The sequence below is a fragment of the Rhincodon typus genome, chromosome 18 (genome assembly GCF_021869965.1).
Source record: "Rhincodon typus isolate 14 chromosome 18, sRhiTyp1.1, whole genome shotgun sequence".
NCBI classification, from domain to species: domain Eukaryota; kingdom Metazoa; phylum Chordata; class Chondrichthyes; order Orectolobiformes; family Rhincodontidae; genus Rhincodon; species Rhincodon typus.
Window position 1 is genome coordinate 399,830 of NC_063349.1, and position 20,894 is coordinate 420,723.

Sequence of the window (20,894 nt, forward strand, 5' to 3'; positions counted from 1 at the left end):
GGGGACTGTCGGAGAATGCAGCAGAATATAGATAGATTGGAGAGTTGAGTGGAGAAATGGCAGATGGAGTTCAATCCAGGCAAATGCGAGGTGATGCATTTTGGAAGATCCAATTCAAGAGCAAACTATACCATAAATGGAAAAGCCCTGGGGAAAATTGATGCACAGAGAGATCTGGGTGTTCAGGTCCATCATACCCTGAAGGTGGCAACGCAGGTGGATAGAGTGGTCAAGAAGGCATATGGCATGCTTTCATTCATCGTACGGGGTATTGAGTACAAGAGTTGGCAGGTCATGTTACAGTTGTATAGGACTTTGATTCAACCACATTTGGAATACTCCGTACAGTTCTGGTCGCCACATTACCAAAAGGATGTGGATGCTTTGGAGAGGGTGCAGAGGAGGTTCACCAGGATGTTGCCTGGTAAGGAGGGCGCTAGCTATGACGAGAGGTTCAGCAGATTTGGATTAGTTACATTAGAAAGACGGAGGTTGAGGGGGGACCTGATTGAGGTCTACAAAATCATGAGAAGTATAGACAGGGTGGATAGCAAGAAGCTTTTTCCCCTAGAGTGGGGGACTCAATTACTCGGGGTCATGATTTCAAGGTGAGAGGGGAAATGTTTAAGGGAGAGATGCGTGGAAAGTTCTTTACGCAGAGGGTGGTGGGTACCTGGAACATGTTGCCAGTGGAGGTGGTAGAGGCGGGCACGATAGCGTCATTTAAGATGTATCTAGACAGATACATGAATGGGCAGAGAGCAGAGGGATACAGATCCTTGGAAAATAGACAACAGGTTTAGATAGAGGATCTGGATTGGCGCAGGCTTGGAGGGCCAAAGGGCCTGTTCCCGTGCTGTAATTTTCTTTGTTTTCAGAGGGGAGGTCAACCTTCGCTTGAGAACAGATTGGGGGCTCGTGTCCAGGATCTGAACAGATTTAGAAAGATCTGAACAGATCAGAACAGATTTGAACAAATTTAGAGTACGAAAGGTCCCAGCAGATTTAAACAGACTTAGGGATTAGTGTCCTAGATCTTTGAATAAAACTTAGGTGAGAAGTGGAAAATCTATTTAACTTCAGTTGGAATTGGCTCTCAACATTGCTAAAGAGGATTGGTGGGGGGACAAAGTTGCTTCCCAAATTTGTCAAGAAAGTTCAGAAGACAGAAAAAAGTGATATTTTGAGAATTAGCAGAAAGGATAAAACGATAAACAATTTACATCATAAAGCCTACTCAGAAAAGGAATCCAGAATGCTATTACCTTAAAGATAAAATCTTAAGGCAGAAATAGAGACCTTGGCAGGTTAGTGCAGATGCGAAAGCTCATCAGATTGTGTGGCCAATAGAAACAAACAAGAAGTATCGCAGGTAGCACACAAATTACCTGTAGAAGGTCATCTCAGAGTGAGGAAGATACAGGCTAAGACACAGAAGCATTTCCATCGGCCTGGATTACATAAAGATGTGGTTGAAGAATTTTGCCGTACCTGTCACACATGTCAGATGGTAGGAAAACCACAGGCAATGATAAAACCAGCACCTTTTGATGCCAATTCCTGCTTTAGAAGAATGTTTCATGCGAATTATAATTGATTATGTAGGTGCCCGCTCTAAAACCAAAGGTGGGAACCATATTTGTTAACTATAATGGATGAGTCTACCAGGCTTCCGGAGGCAATTCCATTGCGGAATGTCAAGGCAAGAAAGGCTTTGGATGAGTTGCTTGCTTTCTTTATCCATTATGGACCACCCAGAGAGATTCAGTCAGACCAAGGAGTGGAACGGTGGCTCAGTGGTTAGCACTGCTGCCTCACAGTGCCAAGGACCCGGGTTCAATTCCACCCTCGGGTGACTGTGTGTGGAATTCTCTCGAAGCAACACAGGTTCAGAAGGAAGTGGAAGTGATGCTCTAAGAAGACATCCTGGAGACGAGTCAAGGCAAGTGGAGTTCGTCAATAATGTTGGTTCCCAAACCTGATGGTACTGAACAATTCTGCATAGATTAATCGGACAGTCAGTGCAGTGACTAAATCTGACTCATAACTCAATTCCAAGGCTGGAGGATTGTGTGGACTAAGTAGGACAAGCCATTTAGATTACAGAGTTGGACTTACTTCGCAGTTACTGGCAAGTACCTTTGTCAGAAAGAGCAAAAGAATTTTCTGCTTTTGTAACCCTAAATGGGCTATATCAATTTAAAGTAATGCCCTTTGGAATGAAAAACGCACCAGCCACTTTTCAAAGGCTTATAAACAGAGTTGTTGCAGGATTGACTAACTGAGCTGTCTACACAGATAACTTAATGGTTCCTAGCCATTCATCGAAAGATTACATGGAGCATTTGGCAGAGCTCTTTGCGAGACAACGGAAGGCAAAGTTGTTCATAAACGTGGTAAAAACAGAATTTGTTAAGGCAGAAGTCACATTCTTCGGGCACAACATCAGATACGGATCGATGACACTGAGGAACATCAAGACGAAGGCCATCAAGAAATTTCCAACACCATCCTGGAAGTAGTGCTACAATTTTTAGGAATGAGCAGATTCTGCAGGAAATTTCTACCAAACTTTAGCAGCATAGTTGCACCATTGACGAATTCATTAAAAAGGAACATAAAATTTTGGTAGACAGAACAATGCCAAGGGGCATTTGAAAATTTAAAAGCAGCATTAACCACAGCATCAGTTATAGCCACGCCAAATTTCTTGAACCCTTTTAAAGTCGCTATTGACTCAAGTGATGTAAGGGTTGGAGCTATGTTGTTGCAGGAGGATGATGGCAGAATTGAAAGGCCAATCAGTTACTTTTCAAATAAACTTAACCACCAGAAAACATATTCAACTATTGAGAAAGAGTAGAGTTTGGTAATGGCCTTACAACATTTCAATGCTTACATTGCAAACAATGCAGAGATGATGGTGTATACTGAGCACAAATATTTGACATTTCTGGAAAGATTTAAAGACAAGAACGTTGGATTATTTCATTGGAGTCTAATATTACAAGCATTTAATTTACAGATTGTACATGTTGCAGGTCGTGCAAATACTACCGCGGATGCTTTATTGTAAGTTCAAAAGAAAAATGTTTATGTAAGATAGAAACAGTAGTGCTCAAAATTATGTATATAGAATTAGTATAAAATGCATAACTCTAGATTAATGAGCTATAAAGTAAAGTTTAAAAAACGAAGCCATCTTTTCATAATAATGGTTTTTTTCTTAAGGGGAGAGGTATTGCGAAGTTGGGTAGAGAACTTGAGGATTGGGAGGCAGAAAGTTAGAATTTAGTGTTTGTAAAATTCTAGGGGGGGGGAAAAGCATTGAATGGTCCTTTTAAAAGATCAGGTGCTTTTTCTGTGCTTACAAATTTAAAATTGATATTGGTGAGGAGCAGCTTGAAAGCTAGCAAGAACACAGACAGCACCCAAACTGAAACATTTGTATCGAAAGTCCGTACAGTTAGCAGGCCAAGAAGCAGCTTTTACCAAGACAACAAGCTTGTGAATTTAGCCAATCAATTTGAACCAGGCACTTAGATACCAAAAACCTATTAAATTTAAATCTGATGGTTTTGACAACATAAGACCAATCATATTGTAAGAAATATTGATATGTCATCAAGGGTACAAAAAGAAGGGGGCAGTTGGACAAAATCCTAGAGCTAGCTGCCATCCGCCAAAGCTAGCTCTCAAGAGAGAATTGCTGGCTTTCTCAGTCTCCTCAGTGCTTTCTCTCTAAGGCATAATTTAAACAACAACGGTACCAACGGCACAACTAGTTAATATTTCTGACAGAAGAATCGACGGAGAAGGCACAGAACATTCCGGAAGACGCAACCTGGCTGTAATTTTGAGACTAAATTATATAAAAAGAAGAAGTGGGGCTTATATTTATTGGAACATTTATTCGGTTTGTTTATAGTTTAGTTAATTTGTTCACTGTTAGAGTTAGATAAATAAACTGTTACTTGTTGACTTTAAAGTGATTGTCAGGGATTTATTTTATTTAACCACTAGATGCTGCTGAAAGGCAAGTTACACCACTTATCACTCTCCTTTTACAGATTATGGGGCAAGGTGCTCCTCTTTGGGTGTTTCAGTTTTAGTTCTCGGGGTTGGGGGCAGGAGTGGGGGTGAAGGGTCAACCTTCGCTTTATAACACATATCAGCCATGACTTCACAGGATGATAGAGAAGGAAGATGATTTCTGCACCTGGATACTGCCAGACCAGTAGGTGCACATTAAACAGTGGTATTAGAGGGTACTGTTCGACCAACAGGTACACATTTTCAGATTTAGATTTTAATTGTCATGTACGGGGTACAACAGTACAGTGAGAAGTATACAATGTCACCATACATGGCGCCATCTTAGCTCCAAAATCTTAGTTAAGAGAAATAAATAAGTTAAAAAGTTCAGCACTACAGTCTTCTTGGCGTAACAGTAGAAAAATAAAGAAACAAACATTACACAGTGGCTTAAGAATGTGCTGCCTGGTAGAGTGCTGGATGCAGATTCCATATAAGGTTTCAAAAGAGAGTTGGATATATATTTGAAAGTAATGAATTTAGAGAGTCACAGAGATAGGGCAGGAGAATGGGACTAGCTGGATAGTTCTTTCAGGAGCCAGTACAGGCACAATGGGTCAAATGGCCTCCTTGTGTATTGTAAAAGTCTATGATTCTAAGGGGATACTGCCAGACACAAACAGGATAGTGTTAGAGACAAGACTGACCTTGTGAGAAAGACTTTGATGCTGAAGAGTAAGCATGTTCAGCACAGAAAGATGGAGTCGCTGGCCACACATGTGACACCACTTCCTCTGCTTTGATTGGAATCTCTTCATCACAGAATAGATTTGGTTCCAAGCTACCTGATGAGACACTGCTTGCACCATCCTGGGAAACAAAGAAAACTAACAGTTTGAGATCAATACTCAACACAAATATACTTTAGACTTTTGTTTACACAACTCACAGCCTATGTGGGCAAAATGCATTAGACACCACATCACAGAACAAGAACTCTTATATTATTGGACTTAAACAGTTCTCCCAAAGGTCATTAATTGTATCCTTTGACCCTTAACAACAAAGTAAAAATAAATTGAGCATAAGCAGGAAGAAAGGTGGAGTTAATATTGACAATGAAGAGTTTTGAAAGATCCCTCAAGGAGATTTCTGAAAACATGGATTTCATAGGATGACACTGGCAATATGACACAGAAACAAGCCATTCAGCCAAAACAATCCATGTCAATATTTTTGCCCTACTTGTGCTTACTCCCACTTTTCCTCATTAAAACCCATCATTATCGCCCACCATTTCCTTCTCACTGATGACATGAAGCTGGACAAGCCTATTCACTTCCCTTTGGGACTTTCATTCACTCATTGGGGAAACAAAGTTTCTTCTGAAACCCCATTTCTCAGTGAAATTCTTACACTGACCACTTCAGGTACTCTCTTCTCCACAAAACGAAACATTCTGTATCCACTTTATCAAGACCTGTCATCATTTTAAAGATCTCAATTTGGTCATTCCTTAGCCTTCATTTCAAGGAGAATAGAGATCCAGACTGTCAATCCTTTCCTGATGCGTGCATTCACACATTTCTGGTGTCATCCTTGTAAATCTTGGCACCCTCCATGCTGCCTCGATATCCAATTTACAATATAGTGTCCAGAACTGAACACAGTACACTAGGTATGAACTAAACAATTTCAGTACAAGTTTAGGCTTAATTCTCTACTTTTTAATCCTCTCCCTAAAAATAAAGCCTGTTGCTTGAATTGTTTTTCTCAAAAGCCTTGCTAACCTGTGACCTAATTTTAATGATTGATATGTTTACTTAACGATCCCAAGTGTGCCAACAGCTATACTAACAACCAACTTAGGATATCAGTAAAGCTCGTAACATAGCTGATTTACACATACTGCTAGTGACATACAGTCACATGCAGAGTCCCATTCTCTAAACAAATTTCTTTTTGAATGTGGGCTAAAATTGGACTAAAGCAGCTTGAATGTGAGAGAATGAAAAAACTAGAGGAGATGGCAGAAAAAGACAGGGAAAGGAAAATGGCAAAGAAAATGAAAACAGTGGAAATGAAAAAACTAGAATTGCAAAGGAAAACAAAAAGCCAGCAAATAAAAGCATAAAAGTGATACAGATTAAACAGGAAATGACAGAGGAAGAATTGGACAAAAAATTTGAAGTCCAATGAGGAAATATTTAAGTTTACACAGGTTTTAAAGTTCAAGATAAAAGATATGAAGGTATTCCTCATGTCATTTGACAAACTGGCTAGAAATATGAATATTCCATTACAGATGGAGAGTGTGAAGATAAAATCCAATACCAGGGTCCTGAACAAGGGGAACTACAATAGACTGAGGGAGGACTTGGCTAAAGTAAACTGGAAACAAAGATTTTATGGTGGGACAGTTGACGAGCAGTGGAGGACTTCCAAAGCAATCTTTCAAAGTGCTCAGCAAAAGTATATTCCAATGAAAAGGAAGGACTGTAAGAAAAGGGGTAATCTGCCATGGGTGTCTAAAGAAATAAGGGAGGCTATCAAATTGAAAGAGAAGGCATACAAAGTGGCCAAAAACAGCATGAAACTAGAAGATTGGGAAAACTTTAAAGGTCAACAGAAAGCCACAAAAAGAGCTATAAGGAAAAGTAAGATAGAACATGAGAAAAAACTAGCACAGAATATAAAGACAGATAGGAAAAGTTTCTATAAATATATAAAACGAAAGAGAGTGGCTAAAGTAAACGTTGGCCCTTTAGAGCATGAGAAGGGGAATTTAGTTATGGGATATGATGAAATGGCCGAGGCATTGAACAGGTATTTTGTATCGGTCTTCACAGTGGAGGACACTAATAACATGCCAGTAATTGACAAAGTGACGAAGGTAGGTGAGGACCTGGAAACAATCATAATTACGGAAGAGGTAGTGTTGGGCAAGCTAATGGAGCTAAGGATTGATAAGTCTCCTGGCCCTGATGGAATGCATCCCAGGGTACTAAAAGAGATGGCGGGAGAAATAACAGGTGCACTGGCGGTAATTTTCCAAAATTCGCTGGACTCTGGGGCAGTCCCAGCAGATTGGAAAACAGCCAATGTGACGCCATTGTTTAAAAAGGGGAGTAGACAAAAGATGGGGAATTATAGACCGGTTAGCTTAACCTCTGTAGTGGGGAAGATGCTTGAGTCTATTATCAAGGAAGAAATAGCAAGGCATCTTGATAGAAATTGTCCCGTTGGGCAGACGCAGCATGGGTTCATGAAGGGCAGGTCATGCCTGACAAATCTTTTGGAATTCTATGAAGACATTACGAGCGAGGTGGACAATAGGGACCCAGTGGATGTGGTGTACCTAGATTTCCAAAAGGCCTTTGACAAGATGCCGCACAAGAGGCTACTGCATAAGATAAGGATGCATGGCATTAAGGGTAAAGTATTAGCATGGATAGAGGATTGGTTGACTAACAGGAAGCAAAGAGAGTGGGGATAAATGAGTGCTATTCTAGCTGGCAGTCAGTGACTAGTGGTGTACCTCAGGGATCGGTGTTGGGTCCGCAATTATTTACAATTTATATAGATGATTTGGAGTTGGGGACCACGTGTAGGGTGTCAAAGTTTGCAGATGACACTAAGATGAGTGGCAAAGCAAAGTGTGCAGAGGACTGTGAAACTTTGCAGAGGAACATAGATACATTGAGTGAGTGGGCAAAGGTCTGGCAGATGGAATACAACGTAAATAAATGTGAAGTCATACATTTTGGTAGGAGCAATAGTAAAAAGGATTATTACTTGAATGGTAAAAAGTCGCAGCATGCTGCTATGCAGAGGGACCTGGGTGTCCTTGTGCATGAATCACAGAAAGTAGGTCTGCAGGTACAACAAGTAATTAGGAAGGCAAATGGAATTTTGTCCTTCATTGCTAAAGGGATTGAAATAAAAAGCAGAGAGGTTACGTTGCAGCTGTACAAGGTGCTGGTGAGGCCACACCTGGAGTACTGTGTGCAGTTTTGGTCTCCTTACTTGAGAAAGGATGTACTGGCACTGGAGGGGGTGCAAAGGAGGTTCACTAGGTTGATTCCGGAGTTGAGGGGGTTGGCTTATGAGGAGAGACTGAGTAGATTGGGATTATATTCATTGAAATTCAGAAGGTTGAGGGGGGATCTTATAGAAACATATAAAATTATGAAGGGAATAGATAAGATAGAAGTAGAGAGGATGTTTCCTCTGGTAGGTGAAGCTAGGACAAGAGGGCATAGCCTCAAGATTAGAGGGAACAGATTTAGGACTGAACTGAGAAGGAATTTCTTCACCCAGAGGGTTGTTAATCTATGGAATTCCTTGCCCAGTGAAGTAGTTGACGCTACTTCAGTAAATGTTTTTTAAAAAAAGGTAGATTTTTTTTGAACAATAAAGGAATTAAGGGATACGGTGAGAACGCGGGTAAGTGGATCTGAGTCCACGAAAGGATCAGCCATGATCTTATTGAATGGCGGAGCAGGCTCAAAGGGCCAGACGGCCTACTCCTGCTCCTAGTTCTTATGTTCTTATGAATAAGGTTAAAAGAGGACATTGCTTCTACAGATCAAGTTAATAGGCAAACCACAGAAAAATTTTGCCTCTGTCAGAATTATGATGTTGCAGAGAAAACTATATTGGCTTGGAATTAATGCCTAAGGCATATTGGCAAAGGCTTTGGAATTTAAGGAAATGGTCAGAGCAAACCTATATTGAATTTGAAATGCAAATTAATTTTGACATAGGTCTGAGCATTAGCAGGTTAACTCTATTACATCATATGTAGTTTATAGAGTCATCGAGTAATACAGCATGGAAACCGGCACTTCAACCCAACTGGTCCATGCTGACCATGATGCCCACTCAGCTAGTTCCAGTTGCCCGCATTTGGTCCATATCCCTCTAAACCCTTCTCATCCATGTACCTATTCAAATGTTGTTTTTTTTTGAAGTGTTGCTATTGTACCTGCCTCAATCACTTTCTCTGGCAGTCCATTCCACATACACATCACTCTGTGCATGAAGAAGTTGCCTCTCATTGAATCCCTACAGTGTGGAAACAGGCCCTTCGCGCCAACAAGTCCACAGCAACCCTTGGAGCATCCCACCCAGACCCATCTCCCTATAATCCACCTAAGCTACACATCCCTGAACACTATGGGCAATTTAGCATGGCCAATCCACCTAACCTGTGCATCTTTGGACTGTGGGAGGAAACCAGAGTACCCGGAGGAAACCCGCGCAGACACGGGGAGAATGTGCAAACTCCAACAGACAGACAGTCACCAGAGGGTGGAATCAAACCCAGGTCCCTGGTGCTGTGAGGCAGCAGTGCTAACCACTGAGCCACCATGCCGTCCTTCTTAAGTCTTTGCCCTCTAGTTTTCAATTCCCCATCCTTTCGAAAAGATTATATGCTTTCATCCTATCTATGCCCCTCATAGTTTTATACACCTCAATAAGGTCACTATTCCTTGGAACGTAGGAGAATGAAGGAAGTCCTATCCTGGCCAAACTTTCCCTATAACTCAGGCCTACGAGTCCCGGCAACATCCTCAACAATGTTCTTTGCACACTTTCCAGTTTAACTGTGTCTTTCCTTTTACAGAGTGACCAAAACTGTACACAATACTCACCAACAACTTATACAACTGTAACATAATGTCCCAACTCCAATATTCAATGCCCCAACTGAAGGCTAGCATGCTAAATGCCTTCATCACCCTGGCCACCTGCGACGCCGCTTTCAACGAACTATGTACTTGTACTCCTAGTTCCTTCTGCTCCACAACACTCCTCAGGACCTTATCATTTACTGTACAAGTCCTACATTGGTTTGACTTTCCAAAGTGCAACATCTTACACTTATCTGCATTGAATTGCATTTGCCAATTCCCAGCCCACTTCTCCATCTGATCAAGATCCCTTCAATTTTTGATAACCTTCCTCGCCATCAACAGTACCTCCTAATTTTGTATCAAAATGACTAATCATGCCTTGTACATTCACATCCAGATCATTTATGTAAATAACGAATAACAAAGGTCCCTGCACCAACCCCTGTGGCACACTGCTAGTCACAGGTCTCCAGTCGGAGAAACAACTTCCAATCATCACCCTCTGCTTCATACCATTGAGCCAATTTTGAATCCAATTAGCTAGCTCTCCCTGGATCCCATGCGACCTAATCTTTATGACTAGCCTGCTGTGTGGGACCTTGTCAAAGGGTTTACTAAAGTCCATATAGACAATAACCGCTGCCCTAAACTCATCCATCCTCTTGGTTACCTCTTCAAAAAACTCTAAAAGATTTGTCAGACATTACTTCCCGCGCACTAATCCATGCTGACCACCCCTAATCAGACCGTGACTATCCAAATGTTGGTTGATCCTGTCCCTCAGTATCCTCTCCAACAACTGATGTCAGGCTCACGGGCCTGTAGTGCCCTGACTTGCCTTTGCTGCCTTTCTTAAACCATGGAACAGCATTAGCCACCCTCCAGTCTTCTGGAACTTCACCAGTGGCTAAAGATGAAACAAAAATCTCTGCAAGGGCCTCTGCAATTTCTTCCTTAGCCTCCCACAACGTCAGAGAATGGACTTGATCAGGCGCAAGGGATTTATCCACCTTAACACGTTTTAAGGCTGCAAACACTTCCTCTCTGTTAATATGTATGCTGTCCAAAACATCCCCACTTGTTTCCCTTATTTCCTTGAGTTCTGGGAGGATATCTTCCCAGAGGAGTTTAAAAACTCACTTTCTGTAGTAAGAATGTATGTTGAGGACTAGCATTCCCTCTAGTTCTCTTTCTGGCCGAGCTGGCCACTGAGGTTTGTGTGTGGCAGCGACTTCTGGAACCAGAAACCATTGCTAACGCCAACTATCGTGTACAGAACCTTAGAGCGACTACATATGCAGACAGCCTTGCAGCTTGGAGGAAACTTTGTTGAGGACCAAAAGGATTGCAACCATCAGACAGGCAGCAATAATGGCCAATGATTATGAGGTTTTTTCCTCTCATTCATTCACAAGAACTGGGCATACTGGTTAAGCCAGTCATTTATTGCCCATTCATAAGTGCCAAGACCAAGTAAGGACAGCAGTTTCTGAAAGGACATCAATGAGCCAGATGGGTTTTCTTCCCAACAATCAGCAACGATTTCATGGTCATCAACAGAATTTTGAATTCCAGATTTTTTACTGAATTCAAATCTGTCATGATGGGAGTCAAACTCAGGTCCCCAGGAATTATCTAGGTGTCTGGATTAATAGTCTAGTGATAAAACTGAGCCATCAACTTCCCACAAAATTAAACCTTTATTCCATTACCTGTGACTCCAGTTTTGGTAGGACTCCTTGCTGCCACTTTAGGTCAAATGCTGTCTTGATGTTAAGGGGAGTCATTCTCATCTCGCCTCTGGAATTCAGTTTTTTTTTGGCTAAGCTTGGATCTGGTGTATAACTTAGTCTCCCTGTTCCTGTTTCATTTAAGTTGTTGTAGCCTTTGTTTTGCAGGGAACTCTATCAGTATCCTGTGGCTCTCGTCATAAGAAACAAAAATGGAAATTGCTGGAAAAGCTCAGCAGGTCTGACAGCATCCGTGGAGAGAAATCAGAGTTATCGTTTCAGGTCAAGGGACCCTTCCTCACAATATAATTCTCCTCATAAGTATGTGTCTAATCTGTTTCCAAACCTCCTTAAGCATTCACTGTTTCACCCAACAATCTTAAATTCCTATCTATTTTCGGGGAGTTGAAACAGGAAAGTGTTCTAATAATGTTAAAGACAGTGGATTTTTGTTTTTAAAACACAGCAAGTGATAATAACGATGAATTCATTGTCTGTGACAGTAAAAGCTGAGACATTCAATGATTTCAAGAGGAAACGGATTGGACTTGAGGAAAAATAAACTTGCAGGTCTCCAGGGATAGAAAAGGGGATGAGATTGATTGGACTTGCTCGAAGAGAAAGCTGGCATCGTCTCGGTTGGTAGAACGGCCTCATGCTATTCTGAGATGTACAGGATATAGTTATTGAAAATATAATGGAGGAATGGAGCTGCTTAATTCAATGGACATTACATCTTTTACTCATTAGACTAATAAGAGGACAAAAGCCCAAATAGTCCAGTTAGCATCAAATCACCTTTTGCTGACACTATTTGGATTCCACAATTAGCGATAATTTCCTCCAATATTTTGAAATGCGGAATTCTTCTGAACTTAGTCAGCTCAGGATTCCTCAGAGGGAGCAGCAGACAGAATCCACACACAGGCCTGCAGCAATTCCACTCCTCCCCAGTCTAAAACCGACTTACTTTTCTCTCGTAGCGGTATGCATCTCTGATATCATCATCCGAATCGGTCTCTTCCTCATCCAATTCAATAGATTTTCTGGGCGAGTTTGCCAAACTCCCCATGCTCCTGCTGAAAGCAGATTGTTGGACACTCTGCAAATGCTCCTGGAAAAAAATAAGACCAACTCCTCTGTCAGATAATTTCTTAACATCATCTCGTTTAGATATCAATACAAAACAAAATTTGACATTAAGCCAAATAAGGAGCTATTAGGAAAGATAGCCTAAAGCTGAATTAAAAAGTAGGCTCTAAGGTGACCTTTAAAAAGGAGGAAAAAAAGATGTTGAGAGGCAGAATGATTTAGAGGGGAAACTCCTGAACCCACGGCTTGGGCAGCTAAAGACAGGGTCATCAGTAGTGGAAATGTTAAACCAGAATTGGTAGTTAATAGATATCCTGCATGGTTTGAAGTAGGGGTAGGCTGTATGGCTGGACGAAGTTATAGAGAATCAGGAGGAAACAGGCAATGGAAAAGAAAATTAAGAACAAGAATTTTAAAAATCAAGATTTTCCTTTCTTTTGAGCCTCTTGTGCGGCAACACCAAAACCAGAAGATATTGCTTAAAAAATTAGACGTTGACCTTTTAGGACAGAGATGAGGTGAATTTTTTTTTCCTTGAGGGGTTGTGCCACTTTGGAACTCTTTGCCTCAGCAGTCAGGGTCAATAAATATTTTTAGAGACAGTGGTGGATTCCTAACAGGAATCTGAAGTTTACAGCAGAATGTGGAATTCGGGAACAGATCAGCCATGATCTCATTGAATAAGCCAGTAGCCTTAAAAAGGGCCAAATGGCTTATTTCTGCTCCTCACTGATATGTTCCTATCTAGCGCCAGTAGCACGGGGAAGTTGGGTGAATGGGATTTGATTAGTTAGGACTGAGATAGAGTTTTGAATTATTCCCCACAGCATAAAACTATGGAAGCAGGCAAGTAATTTATTCAAATAACCAAGTCTTGAGATAAAGTATACAAAAATGAAGGTTTCAGCAGCACATAAGCTGGCGGAGAAGTCAAGTCAGTCATTGTTACAGGGATAGAAATGGGTTTTCTTGGTCATAGTATGGACATTTGGTAGGTAGTTCTGTAAAGGTACAATTTCCAAATCTGAAGAGAACTGTTGCCTCTGACAGATAATATTCATCCCGATTGTGCCTTGTTTAATAAGAGTTCAAAGGGGGAAAAGGAAATGAGGGAATATGAGATGAAACTTGCAAGTAACATGAAAGGGAGTGCAAATGATTTCATTTAATTTGTAAAAGTCTTTTAAGTACCTGACTTGTCACCACCTTCCACTCAGAAAATGACCCATTTATTTTGCCCACGTTTCTGGACGTTAACCTGGGATTAATTTTCTTCGAGGAGACTAAGGAACAATGACAGATATTTAATAAAATAGTTTGCGACTCACAGCAATCGAATATATTCCAGTGAGGAATGAAGACTCCTAGGAAGGGGATAAACCCACCATGATTAAGGAAGTTAAGGATAATACCAAATTGCAGAAAGATGATTTCATTTTGTGGAACAGTCTGATACAAGGGGGCTAATATCAGACCAATGGGTCACCTATTTAAAATAGATTTGAAGAAGAATTTTTTGCTTCTGGAGGATGGTAAATCTGTGTAATTCTTTATTGCAGAGGTCTGCCAAGGCTGGGTCTTTAAGTATATTCTAGGTTAGATAAACATTTTAAATCATTGAGAGAATGAAGGCATAGAATGGAATAGAATGGTATAGAATCCCAACAGTGTGGAAACAGGCCCTTTGGCCCAACAAGTCCACACCGACCCTGGGAGCATCCCACCCAGAACCATCCCCTGATAACCCACCTAAGCTGAACATCCCTGGACACTATGGGCAATTTAGCACAGCCAATCCACCTAACCTGCACATCTTTGGACTGTGGGAGGAAACCAGAGCACCCGGAGGAAACCCACGCAGACACAGGGAGAATGTGCAAACTCCACACAGACAGTCGCCTGAGGGTGGAATCGAACCCAGGTCCCTGGCACTGAGAGGCATCAGTGCTAACCACTGAGCCACCGTGCCACCCCTGAAGGGTTGAGAAAAAGCAGGAAAAATGGAGTTGAAGGGTTGAGAAAAAGCAGGAAAAATGGAGTTGAGGGTCATCAGATCAGCCATGATCTCACTGAAGGTGGAGTAGGCTCAATGGGCCAAAATTGGCTTATTTCTGCTCCTACATCACATTGTTTTCTGGTCACTTCATTACCCAGGTGCTTGTTTTTTTTTTTTCTTTACCTGTAAGTCTGGATTGGCTGCTGCCTTCTGCAACTCAGCACTAATTATTTTCTCTGTTTTCTCCCTCGCTGCCTGTTCCACCATTCGCTGGCTTAGCACAGACAGTTTTGCAAGTGCAGAAGACAGCTCATCTGTGGCCAGGGCTTGCCTGGCCCGATCCTGCCAGCTCATTGCTCTCTCCGTCAGACACTGCAAGGCATCTCCTTCTGGTAAACGCACTGGAAGCTTCTGAAGAGAAACGAGCAGTGAAAGAATGGTCTCAAGCCGTGGCCTTCGAGAGCGCATACACAGTGGGCACAAGAATTTCACTTCTTTGGTTTGCCAGCCCAGTCCTTTTTTCTGTGTGCCAGTTTTGGGCAGAGGAACGCAGGTGCTGTGGAACCAGTCTTTACAAAGTTCACACTGTAGCATAAATCCACTGGCTATTTTGCGACAGACACAGAACTTGATTTCTTCAATTCGATCCACCATTGCCATTTTAGCCAGGTTTGCTGCTCTCAAAGAATGCATTGCCTCACACTCCTTTTGTTCCATTGCACGGAAGCCTGCAATCTGAAGAATGTCGAAAGAATTTTACAAAAACACATTGACACACAACTTATCAGTACTGACAAGACTAGGGATATAAATAGTAAGTAATATCAGCAATTTCATTAAGAGTTAAAAATTAAATTTCACTGCATAACAAGAAATGACCAACAGATCAGTGAAAACTTCCAAGTTTTGAATAATTTTGGATATTTTATAATAACACACAAATTAAAAACATCAACTTTGTTATATTCACAATGGGATTTAAAATAAATGAACACGAGTATATAGTCTGGATTTTAACAAAACGTGTTAAGGGAATAATCATAATTTGGTCATCTGTAAATTTTGTTAAGAAAGGAGAACTCTAAATCTACAGAAAGAGTTAAAACTATTTTCTACCACTGTTTTATTCAGTCCTTATCTGGCATGAATGGGCTAAATTTCAAAAGCAAAAACATAATTACACATATTTCACACTGACGCGATTAAACACATCAATATCTGGAACAGTTCTGGGGAGATATAGATATTTTCACAATCAAACTGTTCAGAGATGTCATTACACCATGTGCAGCAGGTGGGACTTGACAACAGGCCTCCACAACCCAGAGGTAGGGACAATACCACTGTGCCACAAGGGCCTTTCTGGGGAGTTATAAATTTTTTAAAAATCACCTATTTTTCTAACCAACCTGTTCAGAGACATTATTACAAACCTCTGGAGCAAGTGGGACTTGAACCCGGGTCAATCAGTTCAGACAGAACGACACTACCACTGCACCACAAGAGCCCTTCTGGCGAGTTATATCTGTCCAGGGTAGATGGGTAGCACGTGAACAGAACCAGGCCCTCGTTGAGTAGTTTGTTAATTCAGTAGAAGGATGAGCCAGGAGGTAATATTAGTGAAGAAAAAAGTGAAAAGGAGGTGGGAGAGCCCATTAATACCAGAATAAGAAACAGTGCTGTACTAATGTCAAAATGGACATTTTTGAGACTTTTCATTATCAGGATAATTTGTACAAACATCAATTCAAGAGGAAAATCATCATTTATAATGCATTAAAACAGAGTACAATCTGGCTGGCAATTTGACTTTGAGGCAAAGGAATCGCTAATAGGAATTTTCTTTTATTCATATATGGGATGTGAGCATTGCCAGCTGGCCAAGATTTATAGCTTGAGGAGGTGGTGATGAGTTTCCTTCTTGATCTGCTGCAGTCCACCTACTGTGGGTTGACCCACAATGCCATTTGGGGGGGGGGAATTCCAGGCTTCTGATCCAATAACAGTGAAGGAACAGCAATATACTTCCAAGTCAGGATGGTGAGGGGCTTGCAGAGGAACTTGCAGGTGGTATTGTTCCTACCCTTGTCCTTCTAGATGGAAGTGGTTGTAGGTTTGGAAGGTGTTGTCTGAGGATCTTGGGTGAATTTCTGCAGCATATCTTGTTGATAGGACACACTGCTACAAGACTTGTTGAGGGAATGGATATGGTGCCAATCTAGTGGGCTGCTTTGTCCTGGATGATGTAAAGATTGAATGTTGTTGGAGTTTGGTAAGAAGTTAAAAAGCAGAACCTCAAGGGTAGTGACCTCCGGATTACTCTCAGTGCCACATAACAGTAAGGATAGAAATAGAAAGATAAGCCAGGTGAACGTGTGGCTGAGGAGCTGGTGTAGGGGGCAGGGCTTTCAGTTCCTGGATCATTGGGATCTCTTCTGGGGAAAAGGTGACCTGTACAAGAGGAACAGGTTGCACTTGAACCAGAAGGGGTCCAATATCCTTGCAAGGAGATTTGATAGTGTAATAGTGGGAGAGTTTAAACTAGTTTGGCGGCAGCAAAGTTGTGGGGTGAGTGTGGAGGTGGGGGTACTCTGATTAAGAACAGAGCCATTGAAAAAGTCAGGGGAAAATACATCAGCTGTTGAGAGCACGTTTACTTTTCAGGATTGCCAGGGGCACAGTAAAGGGCAGGAAAAGACTTCTGGTTTAAACTGCATTCATTTCAACGCACAAACCTGACTGATAAGGCAGATGAACTCAGAGCATGGAATGGCTCTGGGGAATGGAATATTATAACCATAACAGAAACATGGCTGGGAGAAGGGCAGGACTGGCAGCTCAATGCTCCAGGATACAGAAGCTACAGGTATAACAGAAATAGAAGTAAGCAAGGAGGGGGAGTGCCCTTGTGATGAGGGCGTACATAACAAAAGTGCTTAGACAGGATATTCTTAAGGGGTCATCAAATGAGGCCATATGGTTAGAACTTGGAAACAAGGGGATGGTCACTCTGTTGAGACTGTATTATAGACCACCAAATAGCTAGCGGGTACGAGAGGAGCAGATGCGTACAGAGATTGCAGGTACCTGTAGGAATAATAGATTAGTGTTGGTTGGAGATTTTAATTACCCTTGCATTGACTAGGCCACCCAGAGTGTAAAAGGCCCGGGTGGGGTGGAATTTGTCAAATGTGTCCAAGAAAGTTTCCTAAATCAATATGCAGAGGGCTCTACTTGGGTGGGTGCAACACTTGACCTCCTCTTAGGAAACGAGGTCGGGCAAGTGACTGAAGTGTCAGTTGGAGAGCATTTTGGGTCCAGTGACCATAACTCTCTTAGTTTTAACATAGTTATGGAAAAAGATAGGACAGGTCCACAGGTTAAGGTGCTGAACTGGAGCAGGGCCAATTTTGGGGCCATTAGGCAGGATCTAGCAAAGGTCGACTGGGTCAGTCTGTTTGAAGGAAAAGGAACAACTAGCAAATGGGAGGCTTCTGTAAGTGTTATATCAAAAGTCCAGGGACAGCATGTCCCTGTGAGGGTGAAGGGAAAAGCTGGCAGGTTTAGGGATCCCTGGCTAATGAGGGATATGAGGCTCTGGTCAGGAAAATGGAGGCGGCATACATTGGGTTTAAGTTATAGGGCTCCCAAGTGAATCCCTAGATGACTATAAAAAAAGTGTACGAGCACACTCAAAAGGGAAATCAGGGGAGCAAAAAGAGGGTATGAGATGGATCTGGCAGATAAGGTTAAAGATAATCCCAAGGGGTTCCATTGCTATACTAAGAGTAAAAGGGTGGCTAGCAAGAGAAATCAGCATGGCTGTCTATGTGTGGAACCACAAGCGATAGGGGGAGATTTTTAATTAACATTTCTCGGTGTTTACGGAGGAGAGAATCAAGGATGCGAAGTAAATAAGGGAAAAAAGTGGGGTTGTTTTGGACTGCATACGTATTACCAGAGAGGAGGTGTTTGCAGCCTTAAAGTGCATTAAGGTGGATAAATCCCCTGGACTTGATCAAGTCCATCCTCGGACAATGTGTGCGGCTAGGGAAGAAATTGCAGAGGCCTTTGCAGAGATTTTTGTTTCATCTTTAGCCACTGGTGAAGTTCCAGAAGACTGGAGGGTGGCTAATGTTGTTCCATAGTTTAAGAAAGGTAGCAAAGACAAGTCAGGGAACTACAGGCCAGTAAGCCTGAAAGTCAGTAGTAGACAAGTTGTTGGAGAGAATACTGAGGGACAGGATCAACCAACATTTGGATAGTCATGGTCTGATTAGGGATAGTCAGCATGGCTTTGTGCGCAGGAAGTAATGTCTGACAAATCTTTTAGAGTTTTTTGAAGTGGTAACCAAGAGGATGGATGAGGATAGGGCAGCAGTTGTTGTCTATATGGGCTTCAGTAAACCCTTTGACAAGGTCCCGCACGGCAGGCTAGTCATAAAGGTTAGGTCGCATGGGATCCAGGGAGAGCTAGCTAATTCAAAATTGGCTCAATGGTAGGAAGCAGAGGGTGATGGTTGGAGACAGCAACATTTAAAAAGCATCTGAATAGGGACATGGATGGGAAGGGTTTAGCGGGATATGGACCAAATGCAGGCAACAGGAACTAGCTGAGTGGGCACCATCGTCAGCATGGACCAGTTGGGCCAATGGGCCTGAATCCATGCTATATGACTCTATGGCCCAGATTAGGCATCACCGAGTGGTTATTGCTGAGCAGGTGCTGCTTGACACTGTTGATAATACACTGATGATCGAGTAGATTGATAGGGCAGTAATTGGCTGGGTTGGATTTGTCCTGTTTCACTTGTACAGGACATACCTGGGCAGTTTATCCACATTGTTGGGTAGATGCCAGTGTTGTAACTGTGCTAGAAGCACTATATACTCAGGAGCTAGTTCCCCTGGGAGTCTTCAACATTGACTCCAGGACCCCCTGCAGTCTCATTCGTAAGAAAGCCTCCTGGTGGCTACCAGGGGAGCAGCATGTTCTGGAGGACAGCTCTTCAGTACTATTGCTAAAATGTTGTCAGGGTCCATGGCCATTGCATTATTTAGTGTCTCAAGCTATTTCTTGATATCACACGGAGTGAATTGAGTTGGCTGAAGACTGGTATCTGTGATGCTGGGGACCACTGGAGGAGGCCACGATACACTGGCACTTCTGGTTGAAGATAGTTAAGAATGCTTCAGCCTCATCTTTTGCACTGATGTGCTGGGCTCTTCATCACTGAGGATGGGGATATTAGTGGTGTCACTGAGTTGTTTAATGGTCTACCACCATTCACAACTGGATGTGGAAGGTCTGCAGAACTTGGATCATTGTGAGCTTGTTTAGCTGAGTCTATCATTTGCTGCTTTATGATGTTTGGCATGCAAGTCGTCCTTTTGATAGCTTCACCAGGTTGACACCTCATTTTTAAGTATGCCTGGTGCTATTCCTGGCATGCCTACTTGCACTCTCTCCTGAGCCAAGGTCAATCCCTGGCTTGATGGTAATGGTAATGGTTGAGGGGGAGATATGCCAGGCCATGAGGCTGCAGGTTCTGCTCAAGGACCATTGTGCCTAATGGATGCCCAGTCTTGAGTTGCCCGACCTGTTCAAAAAGTCTGTTCTATTTAGCATAGTGATAGTTTCACACAATGTAGTGGAGGGCATTATCAATATAAAGGCAAAAATTTGATTTCACAAGGACAGTGCAGTGGTTGCTCTTACTGATAATGTTGTGGACTGACACATCAGCAGCCAACAAATGACAGCAAGTATGCTTTATCCATCCTGTCAATTTCCTCACCAACTGCTGCAGACCCAGTTTAGCAGCTGTGTCTTTTAGGACCACACCAGTTCAATCAGTAGTGCTGGTACACATGAGTCAGTGCTGGGTTCCCTATTATTTGGGATAATCGTAAATGATATTGATAAAAATGTGGGGGAACACAAAGGTTGGCTGGATGTTTGCAACGACAGGATGGTATTCAGAGAATATAAACGATTGATCAAATGGGCAGTTAGTGGCAGATGGAATTTTAATCCTGATAAATGTTAGGTGATGCATTTTTGAAGCAGCAGCAAGGCAAGGGAGTACTCAATCAATAGCAAGACACTCAGAAGCTCAGAGGAACCCGAGTGTGCTTGCCCACAGATTCCTGAAGCAGGACAGGTTAACAGGGTAGTTAAGGAGGCATGTGGGACACTTGTTTTTGTTGGTCATGGTATAGATTATAACTAAGTCTGCACAGTGAGCGCTGCTTAACTAAACATGAGTACTTTGGAGTTAAATGAGACGAGTAGGTAAAACTGCAATATTGAATGCGGCACTCAGTCTCACTCTGGGCTGTTCAGAAAATGACACAGTCCCAAAATAAACAGCCAATTGCAGAATATTTTCTTACATTTTT

General features: G+C 42.1%; 1 protein-coding gene across 1 annotated transcript in view; it reads right to left on the reverse strand.

Moving 5' to 3' along the window:
- The window catches only part of kdm5a (lysine (K)-specific demethylase 5A), a 197,881-nt gene that overhangs the window by 19,392 nt on the left and 157,595 nt on the right, over positions 1 to 20,894 (reverse strand). The window contains exons 22-24 of the mRNA XM_048607799.1: positions 14,676 to 15,227; positions 12,375 to 12,518; positions 4,743 to 4,905 (exon numbers count right to left, since the gene is read on the reverse strand). Of these exons, the coding sequence (XP_048463756.1) occupies positions 4,743 to 4,905; positions 12,375 to 12,518; positions 14,676 to 15,227 (859 nt within the window). The remainder of the gene's footprint in view (positions 1 to 4,742; positions 4,906 to 12,374; positions 12,519 to 14,675; positions 15,228 to 20,894) is intronic.